Raw genomic sequence first — 12,500 nt, forward strand, 5'->3', positions numbered from 1 at the left:
ACTATTACTACTACTATTACTACTACTATTACTACTACTTCTACTACTATTACTACTTACTGCTACTACTACTACTGCTACTACTACTGCTACTACTACTACTACTACTATTACTATTATTACTACTACTACTACTACTACTACTTCTACTACTTCTACTACTACTACTACTATTACTACTGCTACTACTAGTACTACTACTACTGATACTACTACTACTACTACTACTACTACTACTACTACTACTATTACTACTTCTACTACTAGTACTAGTACTATTACTACTGCTACTACTACTACTACTACTATTATTACTACTGCTACTACTACTACTACTACTATTACTACTTCTACTAATACTGATACAACTAGTACTAGTACTATTACTACTGCTACTACTACTGCTACTACTACTACTACTATTACTACTGCTATTACTACTACTACTACTACTACTACTACTACTTCTACTACTACTACTACTACTACTTCTACTATTTCTACTACTACTACCACTACTACTACTATTACTACTGCTATTACTACTACTACTACTGCTATTACTACTTCTACTACTACTGATACAACTACTACTAGTACTAGTACTAGTACTAGTACTAGTACTACTACCTCTAGTAGTAGTAACAGGTGTTTGTCAGAGAGCTACTCAGAAGCCTTCTTGGACGTAGCTCTGCTTGGGTGCCTCTTGAGGGTTCAGGTAATCCTCGACCAGTGAATTGTCTCGTTAGCAGCTTTGATTATTACTATTGTTGATTTGACTCTGTTTCTCTCCCTGCACCAGATCATCCATGACCGGGTGCTCCAGCATGCAGCCCGTAGTAACCTGATGTGGAACAGTCTTCCCGGAGGTCTCTACTCCCTGCCTCAGTACTCCTCATACCTGGGAGACTTCCCTTTCCACTATGCTAAGCTAGGTGAGTCCTGCAATGATCTTCATATAGATCTCAAATGTGCATCAAAGTTCATCCATGTGGATGGTCATGAATTTGGTTCTCCGGGCATTATGACAGGGGTACCGCAAGGTTCTATTTTAGGCCCTGTTCAGTTCCCCATTTAAACCTCCTATCTGGTAGACTTCCCCGTTCGCCAAAGCCAGGTGAGTCCTACTGTAACATAACGTAACCATCTGTTGTGATGGTTGTGTTGTATTTATTTATTTATTTATTTTATTTCAATGGCTGGATGAGGTCCTTCAAAGTGGATGATTTGGTACAACAACACAGAGTTACACATGGTCCAGAGTAATTGTGTTCAGTCACATATCGGCTGGATGAGGTCCTTCAAAGTGGATGATTTGGTGTCCAGGGTAATTCAGATGGCTGGATGAGGTCCTTCAAAGTGGATGATTTGGTGTCTGAGGGTAATTCAGACGGCTGGATGAGGTCCTTCAAAGTGGATGATTTGGTGTCCAGGGGTAATTCAGATGGCTGGATGAGGTCCTTCAAAGTGGATGATTTGGTGTCCGAGGGTAATTCAGATGGCTGGATGAGGTCCTTCAAAGTGGATGATTTGGTGTCCGAGGGTAATTCAGACGGCTGGATGAGGTCCTTCAATCTAACCTTCATCTTGGGAGGTCGTTATGTTAACCCGGTGACTGACGCAATCATTGATACCCCCCCCCCCCCAAAAATTAAATTCGGAGCCAGATGAAACTACGGCTGGAGCTCATCGATCACCCGCTGTCACACAGCCTTATTTATGTGTGAAAAGAAACAGCTACTCTTTTCTCTCTCAGTCCCTGATGACTTTCAACCCATCGGAGAGACGAGCGGAGTTGTGAAGTAGTGGGATACTGGATTGGGAGAATTAATGAGGAACGATCCTAGTGTTTAATATTCTGACTGGCAGCTAGCTACTGTATTCATTGGCTATATCACTGTTGAGTTGAATTGATATATTTTACAGGGAACAGTGCACATTAATCAATGTTTCAGTAAAAGTGACTGTTTTAGCCAGCCGGCTAATAAGTCCCTGCTAGTGTAACGGATGTGAAACGGCTAGCTTAGTTAGCGGTGGAATAGTGCGCGCTAAATAGCGTTTCAATCGGTGACGTCACTTGCTCTGAGACCTTGAAGTAGTGGTTCCCCCTTTGCTCTGCAAGGGCCGCGGCTTTTGTGGCGCGATGGGTAAACGATGCTTTCGAGGGGTGACTGTTGTTGACGTGTGCAGAGGGTCCCTGGTTCGCGCCCGGGTATGGGCGAGGGGGACGGTCTAAAGTTATACTGTTACACTAGACTGTGCCTGAAACAATGCATCATGATGAGATGCAAGGAGGGACACATTTCCAGCATCTTTGGTGTTAATATATAAATAATCTAGAGAACATTGTTGACTTTGACCTTCGTCCTGTGTAGCTCAGTGGGTAAGAGCATTGGCGTTAGCCGTGCCAGGGTTGTAAAGGTTCAATTCCTGCAGGGATCATGCACACTGGTAAATGTATGCACGGACGACTGGAAGTGGCTCTGATGTAGTGAATATTGTTGTCATTTGTCTGTGTTTCAGGTATCAAGCCTCGTCCCAAGTTCACGGCGATCATCCATGCTGTGACTCCCCTGGTCTCCCAGTCTCAGCCCATCCTCAAGCTACTGGTGGCTGTCGCCAAGTCCCAGCACTGTGTCCAGGTAGATTAACTCACATCTCAGCACTGTGCCCAGGTAGACTAACTCACACCTCAACACTGTGTCCAGGTAGACTAACTAACTCACACCTCAACACTGTGTCCAGGTAGACTAACTCACATCTCAACACTGTGTCCAGGTAGACTAACTAACTCTCATCTCAACACTGTGACCAGGTAGACTAACTAACTCACATCTCAGCACTGTGTCCAGGTAGACTAACTAACTCACATCTCAACACTGTGCCCAGGTAGACTAACTCACATCTCAACACTGTGTCCAGGTAGACTAACTAACTCACACCTCAACACTGTGCCCAGGTAGACTAACTCACATCTCAACACTGTGTCCAGGTAGACTAACTAACTCACATCTCAACACTGTGTCCAGGTAGACTAACTAACTCACATCTCAACACTGTGTCCAGGTAGACTAACTAACTCACATCTCAACACTGTGTCCAGGTAGACTAACTAACTCACATCTCAACACTGTGTCCAGGTAGACTAACTAACTCACATCTCAACACTGTGTCCAGGTAGACTAACTCACATCTCAACACTGTGTCCAGGTAGACTAACTAACTCACATCTCAACACTGTGTCCAGGTAGACTAACTAACTCACATCTCAACACTGTGTCCAGGTAGACTAGACTAACTCACATCTCAACACTGTGTCCAGGTAGACTAACTAACTCACATCTCAACACTGTGTCCAGGTAGACTAACTCACATCTCAACACTGTGTCCAGGTAGACTAACTCAACACTGTGTCCAGGTAGATAACTAATCTCAACACTGTGTCCAGGTAGACTAACTCACATCTCAACACTGTGCCCAGGTAGACTAACTAACTCACATCTCAACACTGTGTCCAGGTAGACTAACTAACTCACATCTCAACACTGTGTCCAGGTAGACTAACTAACTCACATCTCAACACTGTGTCCAGGTAGACTAACTAACTCACATCTCAACACTGTGTCCAGGTAGACTAACTCACATCTCAACACTGTGTCCAGGTAGACTAACTCACATCTCAACACTGTGCCCAGGTAGACTAACTCACATCTCAACACTGTGTCCAGGTAGACTAACTCACATCTCAACACTGTGTCCAGGTAGACTAACTCACATCTCAACACTGTGCCCAGGTAGACTAACTCACATCTCAACACTGTGCCCAGGTAGACTAACTCACATCTCAACACTGTGTCCAGGTAGACTAACTAACTCACATCTCAACACTGTGTCCAGGTAGACTAACTAACTCACATCTCAACACTGTGTCCAGGTAGACTAACTCACATCTCAACACTGTGTCCAGGTAGACTAACTCACATCTCAACACTGTGTCCAGGTAGACTAACTAACTCACATCTCAACACTGTGTCCAGGTAGACTAACTCACATCTCAACACTGTGTCCAGGTAGACTAACTCACATCTCAACACTGTGTCCAGGTAGACTAACTCACATCTCAACACTGTGTCCAGGTAGACTAACTCACATCTCAACACTGTGTCCAGGTAGACTAACTCACATCTCAACACTGTGTCTCAACACTGTGTCCATGTAGACTAACTAACTCACATCTCAACACTGTGTCCATGTAGACTAACTCACATCTCAACACTGTGTCCATGTAGACTAACTAACTCACATCTCAACACTGTGTCCAGGTAGACTAACTCACATCTCAACACTGTGTCCATGTAGACTAACTCACATCTCAACACTGTGTCCATGTAGACTAACTCACATCTCAACACTGTGTCCATGTAGACTAACTAACTCACATCTCAACACTGTGTCCATGTAGACTAACTAACTCACATCTCAACACTGTGTCCAGGTAGACTAACTAACTCACATCTCAACACTGTGTCCATGTAGACTAACTAACTCACATCTCAACACTGTGTCCATGTAGACTAACTAACTCACATCTCAACACTGTGTCCATGTAGACTAACTAACTCACATCTCAACACTGTGTCCATGTAGACTAACTAACTCACATCTCAACACTGTGTCCAGGTAGACTAACTAACTCACATCTCAACACTGTGTCCAGGTAGACTAACTCACATCTCAACACTGTGTCCAGGTAGACTAACTCACATCTCAACACTGTGTCCATGTAGACTAACTAACTCACATCTCAACACTGTGTCCAGGTAGACTAACTCACATCTCAACACTGTGTCCAGGTAGACTAACTAACTCACATCTCAACACTGTGTCCATGTAGACTAACTAACTCACATCTCAACACTGTGTCCAGGTCACTAACTCACATCTCAACACTGTGTCCATGTAGTCACATCTCAACACTGTGTCCATGTAACTCACATCTCAACACTGTGTCCATGTAGACTAACTAACTCACATCTCAATCACTGTGTCCATGTAGACTAACTCACATCTCAACACTGTGTCCAGGTAGACTAACTCACATCTCAACACTGTGTCTCAACACTGTGTCCATGTAGACTAACTCACATCTCAACACTGTGTCCATGTAGACTAACTAACTCACATCTCAACACTGTGTCCATGTAGACTAACTAACTCACATCTCAACACTGTGTCCATGTAGACTAACTAACTCACATCTCAACACTGTGTCCAGGTAGACTCAACTCACATCTCAACACTGTGACTAACTAACTCACATCTCCACTGTGTAGACTAACTAACTCACATCTCAACACTGTGTCCAGGTAGACTAACTAACTCACATCTCAACACTGTGTCCAGGTAGACTAACTAACTCACATCTCAACACTGTGTCCAGGTAGACTAACTAACTCACATCTCAACACTGTGTCCAGGTAGACTAACTAACTCACATCTCAACACTGTGTCCAGGTAGTGTCCAGGTAACTAACTCACATCTCAACACTGTGTCCAGGTAGACTAACTCACATCTCAACACTGTGTCCATGTAGATTAACTCACATCTCAACACTGTGTCCAGGTAGACTAACTAACTCACATCTCAACACTGTGTCCATGTAGACTAACTAACTCACATCTCAACACTGTGCCCAGGTAGACTAACTAACTCACATCTCAACACTGTGCCCAGGTCACTCCCAGCACCACATGCCCATATGTGCTCATCATGAGTCATAAGAATGAACCCAGAAATCCCTCAGCAACCTGACCTTGTTGAAAGTAGATTTTTTTGGCTCTTCTGGTGGCAGGTCGGGCCAAGTCACAGTACTTTTGTCTAGGTAACAGCTAGCGCCATGCTGTACGTGGTTGGCATTGATAGAATGTACCCAGAAATATAACTCCTTCTGCAACAAGAACCTTGTTATTTTGAGTTTAGATGTATAATTATACATCTCTGTGTTGCACATGTCATGTTGTCACCCATATACAGTGGGGAAATCAAATCAAATCAAATCATATTTTATTTGTCACATACACATGGTTAGCAGATGTTAATGCGAGTGTAGCGAAATGCTTGTGCTTCTAGTTCCGACAATGTAGTAATAACCAACGAGTAATCTAACTAACAATTCCAGAACTACTGTCTTATACACAGTGTAAGGGGATAAAGAATATGTACATAAAGATATATGAATGAGTGATGGTACAGAGCAGCATAGGCAAGATACAGTAGATGGTATCGAGTACAGTATATACATATGAGATGAGTATGTAAACAAAGTGGCATAGTTAAAGTGGCTAGTGATACATGTATTACATAAGGATGCAGTCGATGATATAGAGTACAGTATATACGTATGCATATGAGATGAATAATGTAGGGGTATTTGATACACTGCCCGATTTTGCAGGTTTTGTTACTTGCAAAGCACCTTTGATTAAAAAAAAAACTACAGACCTCTACATGCTCTGTAAGTAGGAAAACCTGCATCTCTATCAATGTTACATGAATGTGTGCTTTTATATCAGGTTATCATAATTCATATACAGTTGAAGTCGGAAGTTTACAGACACTTAGGTTGGAGTCATTAAAACTCGTTGTTCAACCACTCCACACATTTCTTGTTAAATAAACTCTAGTTTTGGCAAGTCGGTTAGGACATCTACTTTGTGCTTGACACAAGCAATTTTTCCAACAATTGTTTACAGACAGATTAATTCACTTATAATTCACTTGTATCACAATTCCAGTGGGTCAGAAGTTTACATACACTAAGTTGACTGTGTACTTAAACAGCTTGGAAAACTCCAGAAAATGATGTCATGGCTTTGGAAGCTTCTGATAGGCTAATTGACATAATTTGAGTCAATTGGAGGTGTACCTGTGGATGTATTTCAAGGCCTATCTTCAAACTCAGTGCCTCTTTGCTTGACATCATGGGAAAATCAAAATAAATCAGCCAAGACCTCAGAACAAAAATTGTAGACCTCCACAAGTCTGGTTCATCCTTGGGAGCAATTTCCAAACGCCTGAAGGTACCATGTTCATCTGTACAAACAATAGTAAGCAAGTATAAACACCATGGGACCACGCAGCCGTCATACCGCTCAGGAAGGAGATGCGTTCTGTCTCCTAGAGATGAACGTACTTTGGTGCAAAAAGTGCAAATGAATCCCAGGACAACAGCAAAGGACCTTGTGAAGCTGCAGGAGGAAACAGGTACAAAAGTATCTATATCCACGAGTCCTATATCGACATAACCTGAAAGGCCGCTCAACAAGGAAGAAGCCACTGCTCCAAAACCGCCATAAAAAAGCCACACTACGGTTTGCAACTGCACATGGGGACAAAGGTCGTACTTTTTAGAGAAATGTCCTCTTGTCTGATGAAACAAAAATAGAACTGTTCGGCCATAATGACCATTGTTATATTTGGAGGAAAAAGGGGAGGCTTGCAAGCCGAGGAACACCATCCCAACCGTGAAGCACGGGGGTGGCAGCATCATGTTATGGGGGTACTTTGCTGTAGGAGGGACTGGTGCGCATCACAAAATAGATGGCATCATGAGGAAGGAACATGTGGATATATTGAAGCAACATCTCAAGACATCAGTCAGGAAGTTAAAGCTTGGTCGCAAGTGGATCTTCCAAATGCACAATGATACCAAGCATACTTCCAAAGTTGTGGAAAAATGGCTTAAGGACAACAAAGTCAAGGTATTGGAGTGGTCATCACAAAGCCCTGACCTCAATCCTATAGAAAATGTGTGGGTAGAACTGAAAAAGCGTGTGCGAGCAAGGAGGCCTACAAACCTGACTCAGTTACACCAGCTCTGTCAGGAGGAATGGGCCAAAATTCATCCAACTTATTGTGGGAAGCTTGTGGAAGGCTACCCAAAACATTTGACCCAAATTAAACAATGTAAAGGCAATGCTACCGAATACTAATTGAGTGTATGTAAACTTCTGACCCACTGGGAATGTGATGAAAGAAATAAAAGCTGAAAGAAATAATTCTCTCTACTATTATTATTCTGACATTTCAATTTAAAAAAATAAATAAATTGGTGATCCTAACTGACCTAAAACAGGGAAATTTTACTAGGATTAAATGTAGTAGCTTTTGATTGTGATATAATCCATCCGAATGAAAACGTAATTTCATGTAATATTTTGTAATATTGTCATATTTTTCCAGGTGATCGTCCTATGGAACTGTGACAAGCCCCTCCCGGCCAAACATCGCTGGCCTGCCACAGCAGTACCTGTCCTGGTCATAGATGGAGAGAGCAAGGTGAGTCCTCAGTACCTGTCCTGGTCTGCTAAATGACTTAAATGTAAATGTAATGTAATGTCATAGATGAAGGAGAGCAAGGTGAGTCCTCAGTACCTGTCCTGGTCATAGATGAAGGAGAGCAAGGTGAGTCCTCAGTACCTGTCCTGGTCATAGATGGGGAGAGCAAGGTGAGTCCTCTTCTCCTACAGCTTCACATACATCAATGTGCTGATGGATACAGAGAGAAGTCTGAATGTAGCCCAAGTAAGCACATTCTAGTCACGGGTAATGATTGTTCTAAGATATCTAGGTACTTGTATTGATTGTTGTTGCAGTGACGAGCCTTACTGTTTGTTGCTGTGTCTTCAGGTGATGAGCAGTCGTTTCCTGCCCTATGACACAATACCAACAGACGCCGTTCTGAGTCTGGACGAGGATACGGTTCTCTCTACTACGGAGGTGAGTTACTGCCAGGAGTTTATTACCGTATGTAAACTAAAGGGGGTACCACAGGGTTCTATTTTAGGCCCAGTTCTCAAAACAAAGTTTATTTGTCACGTGCGCTGAATACAACAGGTGTAGGTAGACCTTACAGTGAAATGCTTACTTAGAGGCTCTAACCAATAGTGCAAGAAAGGTATTAGGTGAACAATAGATAAGTAAAGAAATAAAACAACAGTAAAAAGACAGGCTACATACAGACAGTGTGGTTAGTCGGGCTGATTGAGGTAGTATGTACATGTAGATATGGTTAAAGTGACTATGCATATAAGATGAACAGAGAGTAGCAGTAGCGTAAAAGAGGGGTTGGCGGGTGGTGGGTGAGACACAATGCAGATAGCCCGGTGTTCACCATTTTATATAAATGACAAAAACGGTCAACTTCATCTATATATGCTGGATGCACTGTCACAACAGATGAGCTGAATGGAAGGATTGCGTCATATACTGTAGTTGTATTACGAGCTATAGGTGCTCAATGTTAAACCACTCTCTCTCCCGTTTTTGCAGGTGGACTTTGCTTTCACGGTGTGGCAGAGTTTCCCAGAGAGGATTGTGGGATACCCGGCCAGGAGTCATTTCTGGGACAGCAACAAGGAGAGGTGGGGTTACACCTCCAAGTGGACCAACGACTACTCTATGGTCCTGACAGGAGCTGCTATATACCACAGGTGAGAAGACTGAGGCTTGTTAGATTAGGGCTGACTACTCTATGGTCCTGACAGGAGCTGCTATATACCACAGGTGAGAAGACTGAGGCTTGTTAGATTAGGGCTGACTACTCTATGGTCCTGACAGGAGCTGCTATATACCACAGGTGAGAAGACTGAGGCTTGTTAGATTAGGGCTGAAACAAAACGGGGCAGGAGGGTAGTTAGCTCTCCAGGAGTAGGATCGGGATGCCGTTGAGCCCTCAGCTTTCACTGTTTCATATCAAAACAGCTATAGGGGAGCTGAATGAACTCTGACTCCCAACTAATGTTACCTGTCCTCTAGACATTACCACTACCTGTCTTTACCTGGAGATATTACCACTACCTGTAGATATTACCACTACCTGTCTTTACCTGTAGATATTACCACTACCTGTAGATATTACCACTACCTGTCTTTACCTGTAGATATTACCACTACCTGTAGATATTACCACTACCTGTCTTTACCTGTAGATATTACCACTACCTGTCTTTACCTGTAGATATTACCACTACCTGTCTTTACCTGTAGATATTACCACTACCTGTCTTTACCTGTAGATATTACCACTACCTGTCTTTACCTGTAGATATTACCACTACCTGTCTTTACCTGTAGATATTACCACTACCTCCACATACTGTCTTTACCTGTAGATATTACCACTACCTGTAGATATTACCACCACCTGTCTTTACCTGTAGATATTACCACTACCTGTAGATATTACCACTACCTGTCTTTACCTGTAGATATTACCACTACCTGTAGATATTACCATTACCTGTCTTTACCTGTAGATATTACCACTACCTGTCTTTACCTGGAGATATTACCACTACCTGTAGATATTACCATTACCTGTCTTTACCTGTAAGATATTACCACTACCTGTCTTTACCTGTAAATATTACCACTACCTGTCTTTACCTGGAGATATTACCACTACCTGTAGATATTACCTGTCTACCTGTAGATATTACCACTACCTGTCTTTACCTGTAGATATTACCACTACCTGTAGATATTACCACTACCTGTCTTTACCTGTAGATATTACCACTACCTGTCTTTACCTGTAGATATTACCACTACCTGTAGATATTACCACTACCTGTCTTTACCTGGAGATATTATCACTACCTGGAGATATTACCACTACCTGTCTTTACCTGTAGATATTACCACTACCTGTCTTTACCTGTAGATATTACCACGACCTGTACATATTACCACTACCTGTCTTTACCTGTAGATATTACCACTACCTGTCTTTACCTGTAGATATTACCACGACCTGTACATATTACCACTACCTGTCTTTACCTGTAGATATTACCACTACCTGTCTTTACCTGTAGATATTACCACTACCTGTCTTTACCTGTAGATATTACCACTACCTGTCTTTACCTGTAGATATTACCACTAAAATCAAATCAAATCAAATGTATTTATATAGCCCTTCGTACATCAGCTGATATCTCAAAGTGCTGTACAGAAACCCAGCCTAAAACCCCAAACAGCAAACAATGCAGGTGTAAAAGCACGGTGGCTAGGAAAAACTCCCTAGAAAGGCCAAAACCTAGGAAGAAACCTAGAGAGGAACCGGGCTATGTGGGGTGGCCAGTCCTCTTCTGGCTGTGCCGGGTAGAGATTATAACAGAACATGGCCAAGATGTTCAAATGTTCATAAATGACCAGCATGGTCGAATAATAATAAGGCAGAACAGTTGAAACTGGAGCAGCAGCACAGTCAGGTGGACTGGGGACAGCAAGGAGCCATCATGTCAGGTAGTCCTGGGGCACGGTCCTAGGGCTCAGGTCCTCCGAGAGAGAGAAAGAAAGAGAGAATTAGAGAGAGCATATGTGGGGTGGCCAGTCCTCTTCTGGCTGTGCCGGGTAGAGATTATAACAGAACGTGGCCAAGATGTTCAAATGTTCATAAATGACCAGCATGGTTGAATAATAGTAAGGCAGAACAGTTGAAACTGGAGCAGCAGCATGGCCAGGTGGACTGGGGACAGCAAGGAGTCATCATGTCAGGTAGTCCTGGGACATGGTCCTAGGGCCCAGGCCAGTTGAAACTGGAGCAGCAGCATGGCCAGGTGGACTGGGGACAGCAAGGAGTCATCATGTCAGGTAGTCCTGGGGCATGGTCCTAGGGCTCAGGTCCTCCGAGAGAGAGAAAGAAAGAGAGAAGGAGAGAATTAGAGAACGCACACTTAGATTCACACAGGACACCGAATAGGACAGGAGAAGTACTCCAGATATAACAAACTGACCCTAGCCCCCGACACATAAACTACTGCAGCATAAATACTGGAGGCTGAGACAGGAGGGGTCAGGAGACACTGTGGCCCCATCCGAGGACACCCCGGACAGGGCCAAACAGGAAGGATATAACCCCACCCACTTTGCCAAAGCACAGCCCCCACACCACTAGAGGGATATCTTCAACCACCAACTTACCATCCTGAGACAAGGCCGAGTATAGCCCACAAAGATCTCCGCCACGGTACAACCCAAGGGGGGCGCCAACCCAGACAGGCCGACCACAACAGTGAATCAACCCACCCAGGTGACGCACCCCCAGGGACGGCACGAGAGAGCCCCAGCAAGCCAGTGACTCAGCCCCGTAACAGGGTTAGAGGCAGAGAATCCCAGTGGAAAGAGGGGAACCGGCCAGGCAGAGACAGCAAGGGCGGTTCGTTGCTCCAGAGCCTTTCCGTTCACCTTCCCACTCCTGGGCCAGACTACACTCAATCATATGACCCACTGAAGAGATGAGTCTTCAGTAAAGACTTAAAGGTTGAGACCGAGTTTGCGTCTCTGACATGGGTAGGCAGACCGTTCCATAAAAATGGAGCTCTATAGGAGAAAGCCCTGCCTCCAGCTGTTTGCTTAGAAATTCTAGGGACAATTAGGAGGCCTGCGTCTTGTGACCGTAGCGTACGTGTAGGTATGTACGGCAGGACCAAAT

The 12,500-nt window shown here is 43.6% G+C and overlaps 1 protein-coding gene across 1 annotated transcript in view; it reads left to right on the top strand.

The window, feature by feature from the left end:
- LOC118382370 (exostosin-1a-like) overlaps positions 1-12,500 on the top strand; it is a 74,047-nt gene that overhangs the window by 48,588 nt on the left and 12,959 nt on the right. The window contains exons 4-8 of the mRNA XM_052515460.1: positions 803-935; positions 2,524-2,642; positions 8,243-8,338; positions 8,690-8,779; positions 9,332-9,492. Coding sequence (XP_052371420.1) covers positions 803-935; positions 2,524-2,642; positions 8,243-8,338; positions 8,690-8,779; positions 9,332-9,492 — 599 coding nt within the window. The remainder of the gene's footprint in view (positions 1-802; positions 936-2,523; positions 2,643-8,242; positions 8,339-8,689; positions 8,780-9,331; positions 9,493-12,500) is intronic.

This window comes from Oncorhynchus keta, unplaced genomic scaffold, assembly GCF_023373465.1.
Source record: "Oncorhynchus keta strain PuntledgeMale-10-30-2019 unplaced genomic scaffold, Oket_V2 Un_scaffold_26089_pilon_pilon, whole genome shotgun sequence".
Classification (NCBI taxonomy): Eukaryota; Metazoa; Chordata; class Actinopteri; order Salmoniformes; family Salmonidae; genus Oncorhynchus; species Oncorhynchus keta.